Here is a 19,636-nt window from a genome sequence, read left to right on the forward strand (position 1 = left end):
CTAGCTGTGAGGGTGGACCTGAAGAAGGAGAGGAAGGCAGGCCTGGGGTCTGGACTGCAGCCCTCTCTAGATGCAGACAGTTTGTGAACACTCACAGAGCAAAGACACTGCCATGTCTACTGGGGCTTTTGCAAACACAACTTGGAAATACTCCCTAATGTGTGTAACTGAAGGTTTTTCTCTGTCCTTCCCTGTCCCATGGCTGCTTGTAAATAATCAGTCAGAGTCTTAACATTACTTATAAATGCTTGGCTGATGGCTCAGGTTTATTATTAGCTAGCTCTTACATTTAAACTAACCCATTTCTATTAGTCTAAATATTGCCATGTGGCTGTGGTGTTCCAGTCTGCTTGCAGTTTGTTCCTTGGGTGACTGAATGGTGTCTCCCAGACCTTGCCCTTCTTCTCTTGTATCTCTGCTTGGATCTCCCACCTGGCTCTATTCTGTTTTGCCATAGGCCAAAGCAGATTTATTAACCAACGAGAGCAACACATATTCACAGCATACAGAAGGACATCCTACACCATTTCCCCTTTTCTGTCTAACCAAAAAGGAAGGTTTTAACTTTAACATAGTAAAATTACATATAATAAAACAGTTATCAAGCAAAAATTACAGTTATAATATTTAGTCAATTTGTATTTTGCAAAATTAATGAAAATACTCTCATATATCCTATCTTTGTGAGTCTAAAGTTTCATATCTAATTTATCTTTTATCATAACCAAAAAAACTATAACTATCTAGTCTTTAATTCCATGAAAGAACCCAGAAGTGTTACCTGAATAAACAGGAAGTGCATTGCAAGCACCCTTCAAAACTCTAGAAATGACAGAGACATCTGGCTTCTTGGACAGTCACCCAAATTTCCTCTGCAATGTTGGGGTATCCATCTTTAGCCTATAGGCCTAGAGTATCTGGTAGACATTTTAGTGAAGCAGGAAATTTGAAGGACTGTTCTGCCTATTTTGGCAAAGTGCATCAGTCACTTTTCTCTGTGTCCTACAGATTGTCTGTCAGTTTCTTCTGTGAAGCAGGAATCCCTGAAGGACCATCCCACCTTGTTTTGGCAAAGTTCAGTAGTCACTTTCCTGTGTGTTCTGCATGTCCAGTTTATACAGCATACAGTCAAGCAGTCAAGCCAAAAGCAGTTCTTGCCCAAATGGCTAATCTTGCCACAATGAAAGCAAATTCCAATGGTGTTTCTTCGATGCCCATCATCCTTTTATTGTTGCTGCCAGGAGCAGATGTATCTCATTGTCATGAAAAACCCTAAGTTAACAAAAACATTTCAAATGCCATATTCTATAGGTCTTTGAACTATCTGAAGACCATTTATCTATCTAAAATATATCTCTGTATGATCTAGAAACATGTCTAACATATCTACAGATTTGACTGCTATAAACGACTGACTACTGATCTATGTTTCTTGATTATTCTAAATAGTTTATGATAATAGCTTTCAAAAACTAGAATTTCACATTATGTTTTTAAATGAACTGCATAGGTACAATACCTTAAATAAGAGTAGAAATATATATATGGTAGAAACATATATAAATATGTTGTACCTAAAACAACCTTAAATTTGTATCAATATACAAAAATCCTTTAAACAAGAATAGAAACATACATACAGTGTACCAAATTAACTTTAAATTTGTATCACTATACCAAAACCCATGCCAATTCAAAATACCTGAGATTAGTAGTTGTCTTTTTATCCTATATTCCTATATTCCCCTAAACATAACAAACATTCATAACCCACCAAATAACTGAAAACCACCCATACTCCCCATCTCTTGGGAATGTTGAAGTCATTTTCTTCAAACTGCTTCCTGCTCTCTGTGGATGAAGTATCTTTAGGGTCCCTGAGAAAATATGAGATAATGGCCAAGTCCTGGGAAGACCAGCTATAACCTTTGTTGATAGAAATAACCTGTAAAGGTTCAGGAGGTCTCCCTTATTCAAATCTGGTCCATCTTAACCTGGAATGAATCCATAGCCTCCTGTTTCTTGTGGAAACAAAAGCAAAGCCACTTCTCCAAAGCAATTCATCTTTTAAGATCCATTTTACAAATATATTTTTTGACTTTTGTTTTAAGGTAAGGCATTTAAAAATATTTAGGTTGGTATATTTTATCAGTCTTTCTTTCAATTCTAGGTTTCTTAGCAGCTGTCTTTTGCTTTTCAACAATCAAAAAATTCAAAATCAACATAATACTCTTCAGGATCCAGACTCCCTGTGTATTTCCCATCTTTTCATGGCTTTTTTCTTTTATACTATTTTTACTGTCTCTCTCTCTCTCTTTCTCTCTTTTTTTTTTGTTTTTTTGAGACAGGGTTTCTCTGTGTAGCTTTGTGCCTTTCCTGGATCTTGCTCTGTAGACCAGGCTGGCCTCAAACTCACAGAGATCCTCCTGGCTCTACCTCCCGAGTGCTGGGATTAAAGGTGTACGCCACTACTGCCTAGCTTTACTGTCTCTTTAAAGATTTTATTTTTTTAAATTATTTCTTTCTTTCTATTTTTGTCTATATCCCTTTTCCTCTCTCTCCCAAGCCTATGTGCATTTATCAAAAACATTGTAACCCATTTGGAGGTTTTTCCATCTGGACCTATTTTTATTGTATATCTTTTAGCCTTTTTTAACCATGTGAGCAAACCTTAAAGCTTCAAAGAGGCTTGGACCTCTGCTGCAGCTTTGGTGGCTGGCTCTGCCTGCTTCTCAGGTCATGAAAGTCAAGCATAAAGCTCACAGCCCACTTGCAGGTTCATGACCAAGAACTGAATTAAACCTTCCTAGAGCTCTAGAATGCCTATGCTTGCACTGTGGCAGGCATATTTACTTAGTTTTTTGTTCCTACTTAATGTACTAGCTGCTCAAGGGCTCATTGTCCAAGGGAAACTCTTAAAGTAGCCATATCCTTTTTTTTTTTTTTAAGCTTTCTCAGGCCTTATGGAAATTCTAGAGCCCCGTGTTGGTATGCCATTACTAGCAAGCTCTTATATGTAAATTAACCCATATCTATTAATCTAAATATTGCCATGTGGCTGAGGCATTAACCATCTACTGACATGTTGTTCCTTGGGTGGCTGGATGGTGTCTCCCAGACTCTGCCCTTCTCCTGTATCTCTAGTTGGATTTCCCTCATGACTCTATCCTACTTTGCCATAGGCCAAAGCATATTTATCAACCAATGATAGCAACACATATTCACAGTGTACAGAAGGACATCCCATATTAGATGTGGTCTTGGGTTGTAGGTAACTGGCATGGAGTAGGAGCTGTTTGTAAGTGTTTCAGGTGTCTGTCCAGATGCAGGCCTTGTCCCCAAGGCCCTTCTTCTTGCCACCTCTTCTTCCAGCAGGGTGAGCTTGCTTAGTCCTGTCACCTGGCCCTGTATCCCCCCTGGGAACATCTGTGTTCACTGTGTACAGTGGTGCATTTGGGAAGAGGGACAGCCAGCCAGTCTCAGATCTGTGTCCTGAACAGTTGACCTATGCATGTCCTTCCCACAGCTATGGGTTCATGAGCCACAGAAGCCAGGAATTGGGAAACCCAGGACCTGTGACTAGGTGAGTGTATGTGTGTGTGTGTGTATGTGTGTGTGTGTGTGTGCATGTGTTATATGTTTGTGTGTAAAATGTGTGTATGTCATATATGTATATGTGTGTGTGTCATGTTTGTGTGTCAAATGTGTGTGGGTGTCATATGTGCGTATGTCTGTGTGTGGGGGATGTGTTACTGGTTGGATGAACATTCTGTTTCATGATGTCTTGTGGCCTCTGCCTGTACCTCTACATGGATGGGTCTAGTCCTACCCTAGGCTACACAGAGCAATCTCAGCTGCCGCCTGTTGTCTCTAAAGGGTGTGTGTGTTCCGGGAACACTGTTGTCTTCTCTGGCTTCAGCCTCATCCTCCCTTCTGTACCTGCCTGGGTAGCCCCAAGAACAGTTTCTCTTCCCCACCCACCTCCCCAGCAGCCTAATGAGTGCCAGGTCTTCGCGTTCTACCTAGAGATGCAAGTTGGAGGTCCCTCCATCTCCACAGTCCCAGATCCTGTCAGTCTGCCTTTTGGAGCTTTGTTCTGCTTTCCTGGGCCTGCTGTAGCCTTGTATCAGCCACATGCTTGTCCATTTGTCTCAGCCATTTTTTCCTTACTATAGCTAATGATCCTTTAGCACAGAAGGTAGGAGGCTTTCTGAAATCAGATCCTGCCTCCTCCTCTGCATTCCTGCACAAGTCATGCATGCCCTTGAGTGGGGCTGGCCTTGATCTTTGTCTATGCTGTGCTTCCCACTAGACTACACTGCCCCCACCTGCTCTTTGTTCCCACCAGTTCCCTCTTGTGTCAGTTTTCCACTGCTGCAGAGCACTCTGTCTCCCCCTCATTGTGTTGGGAGGCAGTCACACCTTTGATGACTCTCTCCAGAGCTCCCTGGGGTTGCTGTGCAGAGCTTTGTGGGTCTCCCTTGAGGTCTCTCACATTTCTGGTGGTTGAGGGTGGCCCTCAGCTGAAGTGCCTGTCCCTGGGACCTCCCTGTGTAGACTGAGGTTCTGTATGCCTGGCTGGACGGTTCTAGACCAGTGACCATATTGCACGTTAGTTCAACTTGTCAGAAGCCGGGTTCAAATTCATCCAGGCACTGCTGCCTCAGTTTATGTCTTCAAGGACAGGAATAGGCTCCACTTCTTTTTTTTTTTTTTTTTTTTTTTTTTTTTTTTTTTCGAGACAGGGTTTCTCTGTGTAGCTTTGCGCCTTTCCTGGAACTCACTTGGTAGCCCAGGCTGGCCTCGAACTCACAGAGATCCGCCTGGCTCTGCCTCCCGAGTGCTGGGATTAAAGGCGTGCGCCACCACCGCCCGGCTAGGCTCCACTTCTTGATGGAAGGGGCTGGGAATCTTCTGTGTTCTGGAACTCCTTTTCTGCTCAGGCTCCACTAGGGAGTGGCTGGTCAGTGTGGGGCAGTGAACCTTGACCACAGTGTTTGACTTTTGAATCTGTGGTATGGCAATGCTTGATTTCATGTTGTTGGCATAGTGCATGGGGTGATCACAATGGTGCTGTTCTTTAACTGTAACAGACCTTACTGTATGCTCAGGCACCACTCCCCTTCCTCCGGGCTCTGTGTTCCCGACCCCTAAACCCCCTGGTATCCCTGGTATAAACCTGTCTCCTGTGTTTCCTTCTACAGCATAACTGTCGGAGAGCTGGATGACCGGGGAGTTGTAGCCCTGTCAAGGTATCCTGTCCTCACACGGGGTCTACAGATCTGGGCTCAAGGGCATGGATGGAGGGCTGTGTGTGTGTGTGTGTGTGTGTGTGTGTGTGTGTGTGTAAGTATGGGCAGCTGGGAAGTCTGTTCCTGCACCCAGAGTGGAGAACATAGCCCTACACTTTGTGTTCACTAACTACATGTCATTTGGCTTTTAAAGAGCCAGCCTGGCTCATCTGGTACAGAGCTGAGTTTGCAGCTGTGCACCCCATTTCCATGGCAACATGCAAAACACATGAGTTTACCATCCTCACCATTTCAACAGCTCAGTGCAGTAGGTACATTCATGCCGTGGTGCAGCTATCACTACCACCACCCATCTCCAGAACAGTCCATCTTGTAAACTGAGTCCATCAGACATCGACCCCCCATTGCCCAGCTGTATTGCAGGTCCTGGCAGTTACCTTACCTATTCTGTGTTGTTCCTCTGAGCATGGCCACTCTGCAGTAGTGCCTCCCAGGGATGGGGTCCTGTATGGTTTCTTTTATGTTGGCTAGCCAGACTTACTCCTCAAGGTGATGAGGTGTCTTCAAGCCTCATTCCTGTGTAGAAATTTTCTGTGTTCTTTTTAAGGATCATTCACTGCCTTAAAAAAAATATTTATTTTGTTTTATGTGTATGAGTGTTTTGCCTACATGTATGTCTGTATACCATATTTGTGCCTTGCGCAGAGAGTCCAGAAAAGGCCCTCAGGTCCCCTGGAACTGGAGTCACAGACAGTTGTGGGTCTCCATGTGGGTGCTGGGAATGGAATCCCGTTGTTCTGCAAGAGTAGCCAGTGCTCTTACCACTGAGCGTCTCTCCAGCCCTGCTCTCTGCTCCACAGGCCATCCTAGAACGCAGCTTACTAGCAGAAGTGGCTCTTGTCCCTTGGGGCCTGACCTTTTGAGGGAACTTCACACTGATGTTGGGACTGGTCTCTGACTGAGACAGAGAGCCAGGACTCTGTGCCACCAGCCAAGAGAGGACCAAGGCAGGCTGCAGGCCCAGGTCGGATGGTCGGCATCTACCAGGGACAGACATGTTCATTCTCTTCCGGCTTGTGAATTAAAGTAGTCCTTAGATCTCCCAGCCCTAAGTAAGGGGAGGGGTGTCATGATTTCCTCTCCCTACCTTATGTCAAGTGAGACTGTGATCTTCCTGCTTCGGCCCATCGTCTGCTCCCAGGGTCATGGACGTACACAGTGGCTTGGTTGCCACTGCTCATGCAAGTCTGTTTGCCTGGTGCAGAGCTGCCAGTGACATGCATTCCAGGGACCTTCCTGTCACCTTGAGTTCTGGTGTTGTCTTTTTGCAGGATGGCCTATGCCCAGCCAAAGGTGCTAACACCCAGGTGAGTAGATTTAGTCAGTGCATGGGAAGTGCTGTAAAGGTACTAAAGGAGGATTTGCTTGTAGTGGGGATAGTTCAGCAGCCCACCTGAGGCCTGGGCCAGTCTCCAGCACTGGAAAACACAAAACCCAGAAAAAACCAAAGACCTGATTGTGGTTCTCGTTGCCCTCAGCTCACAACTCTGTCAGAGTCCGAGGGTTGTCTGACTCGGGTCTGGAGCCCGGAACATCTCCTGTCTGTCATTTCCCATCTGGGGTCTGCTTCTTGTTTCCTGTCTCTGTCATCAGTTTGCAGAGATGTGGTGGCTGCAGTGGCTGTAAACTCAGTTGTTTTTAATGCTTGGTGGAGTGGGGTGGGGGTAGTCAGTGAGAGCTGCTGCTGATTGGCCAGGCCCCACTGGGGAGGGTGGGCAGCCCTGGGGCAGCTGAGGGTGTGGAATCTGCGAAGGGTTCCTGCAGGCATGTTTGGTCACATGTGGACTGTGGCTTTGTCCCCATGTAGTAGGAAAGATGTTCTTGTCCTGACTCCTTGGCTGGCTCCCATCATCTGGGAGGGGACCTTCAACATCGACATACTGAATGAGCAGTTCAGGCTTCACAACATCACAGTTGGACTGACCGTGTTTGCCATCAAAAAGTAAGCAGTGGGTGCTGGAGTGATGGCTAGTGGGTAAAGCACTTGCTTCAGAGGACCTGAGTTTGATTCCTAACACCCATGTAAAGGCTGTGCATGGTGGCATGCCCCTGTCATCCCAGCACTGTGGGTGGAGGGGAGAGACAAGTGGATCCAAATAACAAATAGGAATGACAGAAGCAGACAACTGAAGTCAAGTTCTGGCTTCCACACAGGCACACAGACAAGTAAACATGACTATATATAATGGGCACACTCACACATGCACTTATGCACACATACAATGGTCAAGGTAGAGGCCAGGCATACCAAGTGCCATTCTTGTATTTAATATGTGTGGGGGTGGGGTTGGTTCACTCTGTTATTTTCCTGATCTCTGCTGGGCTCACAGGTGAATGAAACCAGCTCTGCCACCAGCCGGAGCCCTAGGCCAGCTGCCCTTTCCTCTGTGCTCTTAGCCATGTGCCATTTCTATCCCCCAGCACACACTTCAGGTGGGTATACTCATCCCCAATGGTGGCAGTTAGGGACAGAATACCATCAGAGCTGTGGCCACTGATGTGTGTATCAGGCTTTCTCTTTTGGGCCACCAATCACCTTTCAAAACATTACATGGACACTTATTATTAGTTTCAAATGCATGACCTTAGCTTATCTCTTATTTTCATCTGTTTCTCTTTATGTTTTTTCTTGGGTCTTTTTTTTAACCTTTCTCTCTCTCTCTCTCTCTCTCTCTCTCTCTCTCTCTCTCTCTCTCTCTCTCTGTTTCTGTATATCTTACTTACTTCTTGTTGCTTGGCTTCCGGGCCTGGGCATGTCCCTCTCTTTCTCCCTAGTTCTCTCTTCCTCCTATTATTCTCTCCTATTTATTCTCTCTGCTCACCAGCTCCACTTATCCTTCTTCTGCATAGCTATTGGCTGCTCAGCTTTTTATTAGACCAATCTGTGCCTTAGGCAGGCAAGGTAACACATGTAACAAATCTTACATAATTGAACAAAGGCATCATAAACAAATGTAACAGATATTTGCATAGTTAAAGTGATATTCCACAACAGATGTGTGCTCAGATGGAGGACAGGTGGACAGCAAGGGTTGGGTCAAACCTTTAACCTCAGCCCTGGGGCAGGGAGTAGCAGACCCATGAAGCCTTGAGACTCTGGGTCAGGCTGACTCTAGGCCACAGACCAGAAACTTTCCCTGTGAAAGCCTGTGGGGAGCAGGACAGGGAAGATTTACAGTGTGGAAGGCTGTGGGGGGCTGAGAGATGTCATTTGTGCTGTTTGCATATGAGAAAGGAGGAGCTTTATCTTTCCCTGCCGTACTGGGTGTGGTACTTGGTGCAGAGCCAAGGATAGCTCTGAGGCCTTTGTACCAATCAGACTTGAGAGAGGTTTGGAGCGTAGCTGGAGGGATCTTAGGCATCTTGAGAATACCTGGAGTTCCTAGGGATAAAGGACTTCGCAATAACAGAACACAAACATTACCTTGTCTGGGTGCTGCTGGGTACATGAGCAAGAGCCCTGCCAGGAGTGGGTAGGTGCTCTGTCTGTGGGAAGAAGGCCTCTGAGGGAACTAGCTGGGAGTCCCCTTGTCACCTTTGCACAGGGAAAACAGCTGCTTGCCTGTTTCTGACATTGAATTGGAGAAGCTTGGGACATGTGTCAGGTGATGGGGATCCTTGTTTCCGTGGTGGGGGCACATGGTGGCCATGAATAGAGGAACAGCCCTGAAACAGGTGAAAACTTCTTGGGCTGGGAGAGGACATAGAACCTGTGGTGGTTTGAAAGAAAATGGCCCCCAAAGTGAGTGTCACTATTAGCAGGTGTAGCTTTGTTGGAGTGAGTATGGCCTTGTTGGAGGAAGTGTGTCACTGTGGCGGTGGGCTATGAGGTTTCCTATGCTCAGGATACTGCCCAGAGTGTCAGTTGACTTCCTGTTGCCTGCAAGATGTAGGACTCTTGGCTCCAGCACCAAGTCTGCCTGCCATGCTCCCCAGCATGATGGTAATGGATTGAACCTCTGAAAACGTAAGCTGCCACCTCAGTTAAATGTTTTCCTTTAAAAGTGTTGCTATGGTCCAAAGGACACAGTAAATAAGAAAAAATGACAGCCTACAGAATGGGAAAAGATTTTCACCAACCCCACATCTGATGGCTGATGTCCAAAATGTAGAAAGAACTCAAGAAACTAGACATCAAAATAATAAACAATCCAATTATAAAATGAGCTATAGAGCTAAACAGAATTCTCAAAGGAAGAATTCAAATGGCCGAAAGACATTTAAGGAATTGCTCAGCACCCTTAGTCATCAGGGAGATGCAAATCAAAATGACTCTGAAATACCATCTTACACCTGTCAGAATGGCTAAGATCAAAAACACTGAAGACAGCTTATGCTGGAGAGGATGTGGAGCAAGGGGGAATACTCCTCCACTGTTGGTGGGAGTGCAAACTTGTACAGCCACTTTGGAAATCAGTGTGTCAGTGTGGCGGTTTCTCAGAGAATTGGGACTTAATCTTCCTCAAGACCCAGCTATACCACTCTTGGGCATATACCCAAGAAATGCTCAATCATACCACAGGGACACATACTCAACTATGTTTATAGCAGCATTATTCATAATAAACAGAACCTGGAAACAACCTAGATGTCTCTCAACTAAAGAATGGATTAAGAAAATGTGGCACATATACACAATGGAATACTACTCAGCAGAGAAAAACAATGACATTATGAAATTTGTAGGCAAATGGATAGAACTAGAAAATATCATCCTGTGTGAGGTAACCCAGACTTAGAAGGACAGACATGGTATGTACTCACTCTAAGTGGATACTAGATGTAAAGCAAAGGATAACCAGACAACAACCCACAACTCCAGAGAAGCTAGCTAATAAGGAAGACCCAAAGAGGGATGCATGGATCACCCTGGGAAGGGGAAATAGATGAGGTCTCCATCAGTAAACTGGGAATGAGGGTAGGGAAATAGAGGGTAGGGCATAGAGGATGAGAAAATAATGGAAAGGGAAGGTTGAGTTGGAACAGTGATGGAGTGGGAAAGCAATGAAAGAGATACCATGATAGAGAGAGATATCATGGACATAGAGAAACCCAGTGCTAGGGAAGTTGCCAGGAATCCCCAAGGATGACCCCAGCTTGGACTACTAGAAATAGTGGAGAGTGTGCCTGAACTGAACTGGCTTACCCCAGTGATCAGACCGGGGTGAATAACATAACTGTCATCACAGAGCTTTTCTCCTAAGATTGATGGAAGCAGATGCAGAGATCCACAACCAAATACCAGGCAGAGCTCCAGGAGTCCAGTCAAAGAGAGAGAAGAGGGATTCTATGAGCAAGTGCATCAGGATTATGTTGAGGAAACCTGCAGAGATGACCAAACCAAACTAGTGGGAACTCATGAAAGTTAGATCAATGGCTGTGGAGCCTGCATAGACTAGGGCCTACTGGACTAGGCCCTCTGCGTGGGGAGACAGTTGTGTAGCTTGATCTGCTTGGGGGGCCCCCTGGTGGTAGGATCAGAATCCATCCCTGGTACATGAATGGGCTTTTTGGAGCCCACTACCTATGATGGGACACCTCGTGCAGCCTTGAGGCAGGGGGAAGGTCTTGGACTTGCCTGTATTGGATATGCCTCCCCATGGGAGGCCCTGGCCTTCTTGTGGGGAGTATTGGGGGGTCGGTTGGGAGGGGAAGGCTGGGGATAGGAGAAGAGAAGAGGGGGATCTTTGATGGGTATGTAAAATAAATGGAAAAAATTTTCTTAATTAAAAAAAAGTGTTGCCATGGTCATGGTGTCTCTTTTTAGCAATAAAAACTGTAAGACAGAAGTTGGTATCAGAGACTGTGGTATTGTGATAGACCTGACCATGTTTTGGTTTGGAGTAATATGGACTTTGGGAGTTTGGATTAGGAAAGCAGTGGAATGCTTTAAGTGCTGCTTAACGGGCCCAAGTATCAGGAGCATAGAAGACAGTGGTGCTGAATTGATTTAATAAACTTTGGGGATCAAGATGTTTCAGAGGAGAAGAATATTAGCATGTGGACTAGAGGCTGGTCTTGTGATATTTTGTTGAAGAAAGTGGCTGCCTTTTGCGCTTTTCAGAGGAGTCTGCCTGAGGCTAAAGTGAAGAGTTTTGGATCAATTCCACTGGCAGAAGAAATCTCAAAACAGCTTAGTATAGACTCTATTGTATTGTTATTAGTGTTAACTATAATGAAGATATATTATGAAAAGAAGCAAGCTGAACAAGAAAAAATACAAAATGTACAATTTTTGGAGAAAAAGAGTACCAGGAAGTGGAATGGAGCTAATCCCTCTGTTCAAGGATATAAACAGATTAAGAACAAGGACAAGATCCCACTGAGCTAAGTTTCCAACTTGTGGAAAGAAACTAAAGAAAAGCTTAGAACCAGCTGTGGCGGTGCATACCTTTAATACCAGTATTGAGAAGGCAGAGGGTGGAGGATCTCTGAGTTTGAGGCCAGCTTGGACTACAGAGCAAGTTTCAGAACATCCAAGTTTAGGCAGTGAAGGACAGAATGCTGGTGAAGATGTAATTGAATGAGGCGGCCATGTTCTAGCCCCAATAAATAGCAGAGGTTGGCAGCTTTGGCCACTTGGTTCTGACTTTAGAGTTAAGGATAGGAGAAAGAGATTATGGAATTTGCCTCTGCACATAAAGAAAGCCACCGTGGCCAGGCATATGCCCAGGGAGTCAGTCCTGAATGGAGGCCTAGTAGAGAGGCCATTTTGTGAAGCTGTGAAGTTGAAGCCTGGAGTGCCTTGGAGAACCCAAGATGTTAGAGATACCAGAGTTGTAGGAGACTTGCTGAGGAGAGTTTCTAATAGGGAGTGGAACCAGCCCAAGAGAAAGAAATACGTTGCAGTTCACAAAACTGAACTTAGTTGTAGATCTGAAGAGCATTTTGACATTAGACATGGAAATGCAGAGTTTGGAGTTTGTCTAGCTTGTTTTTGGTCTTGCTTTGGTCCAGTATTTCCTCACAATGCTCTCTTCCCTAAGTTTTGGAATGGTAATGGACATCCTGTGCCATTATATATTAGAAGTATGTGATCTGTTTTTTGATTTTGATTTTATAGGAGATTATAGTTAAGAGAATGCTGTGAGTCTCAGAAGAGACTTTGGACTTTGAAACAAGTTTGAGACTGTGATAGAGTATGGGGATTTTTGAAGTTAGACTGAATGAATTTTTGTATTATGATATGGCTACAAGCCTTTGGGAATCAGGGAGTGGAATGTGGTGGTTTGAAAGAAAATGGCCCCCAAAATGAGTGGCACTATTAGGAAGTGTGGCTTTGTTGGAGTGGATATGGCCTTGTTGGAGAAAACGTGTCACTGTGGGGACAGGCTTTAAGGTTTCCTATGATCAGGATACTACCAAGTGTCTCAGTTGACTTCCTGTTACCTGCAAGATGTAGGACTCTTGGCTGTAGCACTAAGTCAGCCTGCCATGCTCCTCACCATGATGATAATGGACCGAACCTTGAAACTGTAAGCTGCCACCTCAATTAAATGTTTTCCTTTATAAGTGTTGCCATGGTCATGGTGTCTCTTCGCAGCAATAAAAACTGTAACTAAGACAGAAGCTCTTTGCTTAGGGGTTTGGCTTAGGCTTGGCTTTCTTTCTAGGGTTCTTGTCTCCCCTTCCTTGCCTACTCTGTGAGACTGATTCTTGCTCTGGTGGAGTACATGGGGGAAGACCCTTAGAGACATGATTGTGTTACTGAGTGGTTGTCCACAGCACCTTCAAGCTTCTGAGGAGGAAAGTCTGAGATATAGAGACCCCTTCCCTTCCTGAGACAAGGCCCTGGAGAGTGCCACAAAGGAGGGGTGCAGGTACCAGGCCCTTGAGGATCCATCCAGTTCCACCAGGGTTTAGAAAGTGGGGCCCTGTGAGCACAGGCTCTGCTCAGGACAATTCAAGGGTGTGAGGTGTGGAATGTCTTAGAATGGAGCTGACATTATTGGGGGGCGGGGGGGCGACAGACACATGGAGAGTTGGCCTGCTTAGGGGACTGCCAAGACAAGAGATACCTGCAGGGCATCTGAAGTCAGCCCTGCTGCCTGGCTGAAACCTTCCAGGCCTCTGCCTCAGCATTTCTTGCTAAGATGTGGTGCTGATGTTGTACCCTTCTGCAGTAAAGAAGGGTGAGGTGAGGTACAGCCTGCAGACTGGTCAGGACAGGGGTACAGTGGGGGATGCCGCTGCTTCAAGCCTCCAGGTAGCCATGGATTCTGCAGCCTGGACCTGCCCTGGCAAGTCTTGACCTAGCTGCACTAAGGCTCTCCATACCCCTTTGTCCTCCCTCACAGGTATGTGGTGTTCCTGAAGCTTTTTCTGGAGACAGCAGAGCAGCACTTCATGGTGGGACACAAGGTCACCTACTATGTCTTCACTGACCGTCCAGCTGATGTGCCGCAGGTGCCCCTGGGTGCAGGACGGAAGCTGGTGGTGCTAACTGTGCGCAACTACACCCGCTGGCAGGATGTGTCCATGCACAGAATGGAGATGATCAGCCACTTCTCAGAGGAGCGCTTTCTGCATGAGGTGGATTACCTGGTGTGTGCAGATGTGGACATGAAGTTCAGTGACCACGTGGGTGTGGAGATTCTCTCAGCACTCTTTGGTACCCTGCATCCTGGCTTCTACAGGAGCAGCCGAGAGGCCTTTACCTATGAGCGCCGGCCACAGTCCCAGGCCTACATCCCCCGGGATGAGGGTGACTTTTACTATGCAGGGGGCTTCTTTGGGGGCTCAGTGTTGGAGGTGCACCATCTCACCAAGGCCTGTCATGAGGCTATGGTGCAGGACAAGGCCAATGGCATTGAGGCCGTGTGGCATGATGAGAGCCATCTGAACAAGTACCTGCTATACCACAAGCCTACAAAGGTGTTGTCCCCAGAGTATGTGTGGGACCAGAAGCTGCTAGGCTGGCCCTCCATCATGAAGAAGCTGAGATATGTGGCTGTGCCCAAGAACCATCAAGCAATCAGGAACCGATAGCTGAATTCCTACTGGGGAGGCCAGACCTATATCCAGGGACACATCATTTCTGAAGTGTCACCCTCTCCCCTACTCAGAGTCCAGCACCCAGTATCACTTGCCTCACCACACACTGGGCCCTTGGAGTGACAGCTGCCTTCAGCTCCCACTGTGTCCCTAATCTCCTATTCAGGGAAATGGTAGCCAGAGCCTTCAGAATATGGGAGAAACTCTGTCATGCAATTACCTGAAGGCCTGAGCATCCTCACACAGGCATGTGCCTTCCTCTGCTGGGAGGCTTGACAGATGGCCAGTGCCCTTAGGAATAGGCAGAGGGCAGGGAGAGTCACAGCCTGCAGGCTACAGAGGTACTTAGCTCCTGTTCAGCCCAAATTGGCAGATCAGCACCCTGTGACCATCACCTCTGCTCATTTTTGGTTCATTTGGGAATACCTAGTTTTCCATTCTGGGAATAAATGTATTTCTAGATGATATAGGAGGTTTTTCATTTTCCTTTCCTTTTTTCTTTTTTGAGGTACTTAGGATTGAACTCGGGGCCTCATGGTTGCTGAAGTCAGAACTGAAGTCCAGGTTCTCTCCTAGAGACACATGATTGAACTTGCTGAGTGTTAGGTCCACTACATTGTTTTTATACTCTAGTTTCCATTTGAAATTTCCAATATAAAAATGTTGATACTTTTTTTTCAATATTGGGATCAAACTCAGTTCCCAGCCTCAAATTTTACATTGTTTTTTTTTTTTTTTGAGGGGGGGGATGGTACTGGTGTGTATTGTTGCTTTTTTTTTTTATTGAGGCAGAATCTCTAGTAGCTTCAGCTGGTTTCAGCCTTACTATGTGGCCAAGGATGGCCTTGAACTCCTATCCTCCTGCCTCTACCCCCAGAATGCTGGGATTACAAGCATGTCACCATACCTTGCTCTGATGTTCTTAATTATTTTAAACCCCATTTATCTTGTTCCAAAATGATTTCTGGGTCCTGAAGTCTTCTGTGTGCATAGCTGGTTTTCCATTTCTCACATTATGAGAATTTTGTTTTTTCTGTGACAGGATCCCTATGTATCCCTGGCTTGACTGGAATTTGCTACTAGACCAGGATGTCCTGGAACTCATGGAGATTCACATGAGTTCTTTGTCTGTCAATACACATGGCAAGATTCTTTTTTCCTCTACTAGAGGTGGATAAAGTGCCAATGGCCAATATTCCATAAACCTCCCCCATCTTGACACCTCATGTATTTACTGTCTGACAAGCTCTGGACACACTCCTGAGACAGCTTCCTATCATCCCTTCCCTTTTTCAGCAATTATGAATTAGCTAAAATGTGAATTAGCCAATCACATCAATTCTAAGGTCTGGCTCCCACCAGTGGGATAAGGGAGAGTCATGAACTGTGTTACCACAAAAACATGTGAACTTCCTGCCTGGTGTGCTTGCTCTCTGTGTGTGGTGGAACATTCTTTTCCAAAAAGAAATTGCCTTGATAAGTTGACTTTTATTCTTTGTGTGTTAGTGAGACACTGAAAATATTTTCCAACAACATGCAAAGTAGAGCGTGGTGTCCTACCTTTTCTTCTGTGGTTGGTAAATTTTCTAAATTCTTGGAACTTCTGAAGGATCTCTAAAATGATAAAGTACAGGATGTAGACAACGTTCCTTGAGGGCAGGAGAGTTGTTTGACCTTAGAGATTTTGGTAGTTAAGAAAGAGTGGGGATTTCAGTCAACCTGGAAAATCAAGGAAGCCAACATTATGGCTTTTGAGGAAGGGAAGAAGGCAGGGCAGGGAGATCATGCACTGTGGGGAAGTGAGGAAGACATCTAGAAGCCATGGGGGAGGTGTGAAGGAAAGGCAACTTAGGTGTATTCCTTTGAGGTTGGGGAGATTTGTCCGTTGATGTCTGAAGTCTCTAATTTCTAAGTGTCTGTCATTTCCCTGACTCAGGACACCTAAAGACCAGCTATTTCATCCCCAGATAGCATCAGGGAGCCCAAGGGAGGGGAATGGGAGATTAGCGGTATTAATATTCTGATCCTTCCCGTTGGGGCTGCCCTGCATCCTGAATAAGAAGCCTCCTTAATGAAGAATTCCACCCTTTTCTCTCTCTCCCTTCATTCCCATGAGGTGTGCACCTCTTTCTCCCTCTCTCCCTCTTTCCCTCTCTCTTTCTCTCTTCTTTCTTCTCTTCATCTCTCTGTTATAATAAACCATTTCTGCATGGATATAGTGTCTGGGTTGTGAATGTCCACCCACCACCCCACCACCATGCCCGCATGGAGTGGGTCACCTGCCAGCTCGCCGCTGCATCTGTCCAGCATACCAACTTGGTTCCCTAAGAGCACAGGATACCCTCAGGGTCCCCAAGTAATATATCATAACAAGTCGGGGAGAGAGCATGAGCTGTGGGAGAGCAGGCAGTGCTCAGGGAGCCTGTCATAGCCTCACCCACATAGTCCTGGTACAGTGCCTGCTAGTATCTGTAGGCTGCAGGGAAATGTGGTCTGCATAGTGCAAGTGTTATAGCTCTGGAGGGACAGGTATACTGACTTGTCAGGAACTCAGGCTTTACCTGGAGCTGCAATATGACAACTTTGGAGGCTGGAGCCACAATAGGACAGCTCAGCTCTGGTAGGAAAGGTATCCTGACTTGTTGGGAAGCCAGGGTATACCTAGAGCTTCAATAGGACAGCTCTGGATGGTGGAGCCACAATAGGACAGCTCTGGAGGCTGTAGCCACAATAGACAGCTCATCTCTGGAGGAAAAGGTATCCTGATTTGTCGAAAAGGTATCCTGATTTGTCGCAAAGTCAGGTGATACCTGAGGCTGGGGTGTGGTGGGTGGCAGATGGTCTTCCTGCAGGATATATAGCAATCCTGCTCTTCTAGAGAAAGCCGTTACAGCTGAGCTTTGCTCCACCTCTCACTTTCCTTAAGGGGCTTCCCAGCAGAGAGAGCTCTGCTGCTTCTTCTCTCAGGCCAAGATGTTGCTTCTTCTGCTTCACTCTGCTGAAGGGGAAACCCCAGCAGAAATGTAGCAATCTCCTCCAGCTCTACAGAAAAGTTGTTACTTTTTCTGTTCAGCCTTGCTCAGCTCCCCTAAGGGACATCTCAGCAATGTTTTTCTGTTCTGTGCCAGGGGATGAAGATCTTCACCCAAGACTCTTTTAAGAAAGAGATTTATTTGGGAAGGAGTCCAGGAGGGTGGTTGCTTCGGCAGGGAAAGCACAATCCACAACTGAACAGGCAGAGGGGCTTATATAGGGCTTCCTAGGGGCAGTGTTTCTCCAGGGAGAAGATTTTCTGCCCAGAATTTGGTTAGTTTTCCTGCTCAGGGATTGGTGAGGGACAGAGTTGGCTCTGATTTCAGGGTCAAACTGTGTTTCTTTCATTGGTCCTTTTTAGCCTTTTGGCTCTAATTTTAGGACCAGGGTATATTTCTTTCACTGTCTCTGATTCTAGGGACAAAGTGTGTTTCTCTGACTCTGGTTTCAGGGTCAGGGTGTGTTTCTTTGGTTCTGGGTTCAGGGCTTGCCTCTGGGCTTTTATATTTCTCTATTCTGTACACCGTTCTTTACTTCCTATTTCATGGCTTGCTGTGTAGCTGGGTGACTGGCCCCTGGTGTCCTCTCTGCTTTTCTTGCTCCTTGAACTTCTCTTCCCAAACTTCTCCTCTTATTCTTGGTTTTCTTTAAGGGAATTATTTTTTTCCCCAATTTTTTGCTCTCCCCCCCAATTTCTTTCTTTCTTTCTTTCTTTCTTTCTTTCTTTCTTTCTTTCTTTCTTTCTTTCTTTCTTTCTTTTAAACGAGACAGGGTTGCTCTGTGTAGCTTTGGCACCTTTTCCACAATTTCTTTAAGAGGATTTTTCATTTCCTCTTTAAAGGCCTCTATCATCTTCATAAAATTATTTTTAAGGTCTCTTTCTTCTACTTCTTCTATGTTGTGATGTTCAGGTCTTACTATTGAAGAACTGCTAGGTTCTGGTGGTGCCATATTGCTCTTTATGTTGTTGTATGTATTTTTGCACTGGTGTCTACCCATCTCTTCCTCCAGTACTTGTCAGAGGTGTCTGTGTTTGAGGGAGCTGCTCTTGGTCCAATCTGTGCTTGCTGTGTCTGTGTTTCAGGGGGCCATTATTGGTCTAATTGTAGCTCTTGGTCTAATTGGAGCTGGCAGATTCTGTGTCTCAGGAAGCTGCTGAAGTTGTATGGGGATGGGTGGATATGGGATAGGGAGTGGGTCTTATAGATTGCAGGGTCCAATGGAGGGTGTTTGTGGGGAAGCCTCCTGCTGGCTGGCAACTGAGGCAGCAATGGGTGGGGGTTCTGGGGCATGGGTTGTACCCTAGGGCCTAGATCCCAGAGGCAGAACTCTCTGGGTGGGAGAAGAATCACTCACTTCTTGGTCCAATCAGAGCTGGTGGTTTCTGTGTTTCAGGAAGCTATTGAGGTCACAGGGTGATGGGTGGGTTTGGGGTAGGGAGTGGGCCTCGTAGATTGCAGGGTCCTATGTGGGGTATTATTGGTGGGGAAACCTGCCCACAGCAGTCTTCCCTGCTAGCTGGAAACTGGGGCAGCCCAAATTTCTCCTCTTATTTTATTCTTTCTGCCTGCAAGCCCCACCTATCCTTCCCTGCTAAGCTATTGACCTTTCAGCTCTTTATTAGACCAATCAGATGGTTTACACAGGCAAAGTAACACAGCTTCATGGAGTTAAATGAATGCAACATAAAAGAATCTAACACATCTTTGGATCATTAAACAAATTCTCCATAGTATAAACAAATGTTTATAAACACATCTTAAAATAATATTCCACAACAACTCAGACCATTCCATTTAATCTAAAACCTTTCAACTTGTTCAGCTTGTTACATTTGGGGTTCCTTGTAGCATGTGCCATACTTGTAATAAAATATACTAAAGTAATCAGGAGATAGGAGCACACAGTAGACTGAGCAGGGATAGTGAATACAATGAACCCTTAACAATGGAGTGTAAGGAGAGCTAGAGACACTAACTGAGGGTAGCAGGAAATCAAAGGAAGAAACCATTTTGGGGTGGGATCTCTTCTATGTGGCTGGTTCCACCATGGAGGGGAAGGTGTTACCTCCGGGAACCTTGGTTAAGTCATTTGCCATTTCAAATTCTGTTTTAGACTCATTGGATCCTTCCACAGACACAATCCCACCATCCACATATAGGGTCTTATTTCTTCCTGTATATCTTTTATTCTCTCTTTAACCCTAAATCTGTAGTTGGAATTTTTTGCATTGATATACATGTACACAGGGAGAGTAGACATACTCACTTGTCCTAGAGGCTGCAGAGGGTGCTGTA

At 45.6% G+C, this 19,636-nt stretch overlaps 1 protein-coding gene and 1 long non-coding RNA gene across 2 annotated transcripts; one reads left to right on the top strand and one right to left on the bottom strand.

Annotated features, from left to right (window-relative positions):
• Positions 1-234: 234 nt before the first annotated feature.
• LOC131909081 (uncharacterized) lies at positions 235-6,686 on the bottom strand. The gene is made up of 2 exons (XR_009378736.1): positions 5,695-6,686; positions 235-1,272 (listed from the first exon to the last, which is right to left on the bottom strand). It is a non-coding gene; the product is annotated as an uncharacterized LOC131909081 (long non-coding RNA).
• LOC131909079 (histo-blood group ABO system transferase 1) lies at positions 6,511-14,773 on the top strand. Its single transcript, XM_059260363.1, has 3 exons — positions 6,511-6,619; positions 7,120-7,254; positions 13,610-14,773. Exons 1-3 carry the CDS (start codon positions 6,585-6,587, stop codon positions 14,298-14,300), a joined length of 861 nt encoding a protein of 286 aa, XP_059116346.1. The 5' UTR covers positions 6,511-6,584; the 3' UTR covers positions 14,301-14,773.
• Positions 14,774-19,636: the final 4,863 nt, after the last annotated feature.

Source organism: Peromyscus eremicus, chromosome 4 (genome assembly GCF_949786415.1).
Source record: "Peromyscus eremicus chromosome 4, PerEre_H2_v1, whole genome shotgun sequence".
Taxonomy (NCBI): Eukaryota; Metazoa; Chordata; class Mammalia; order Rodentia; family Cricetidae; genus Peromyscus; species Peromyscus eremicus.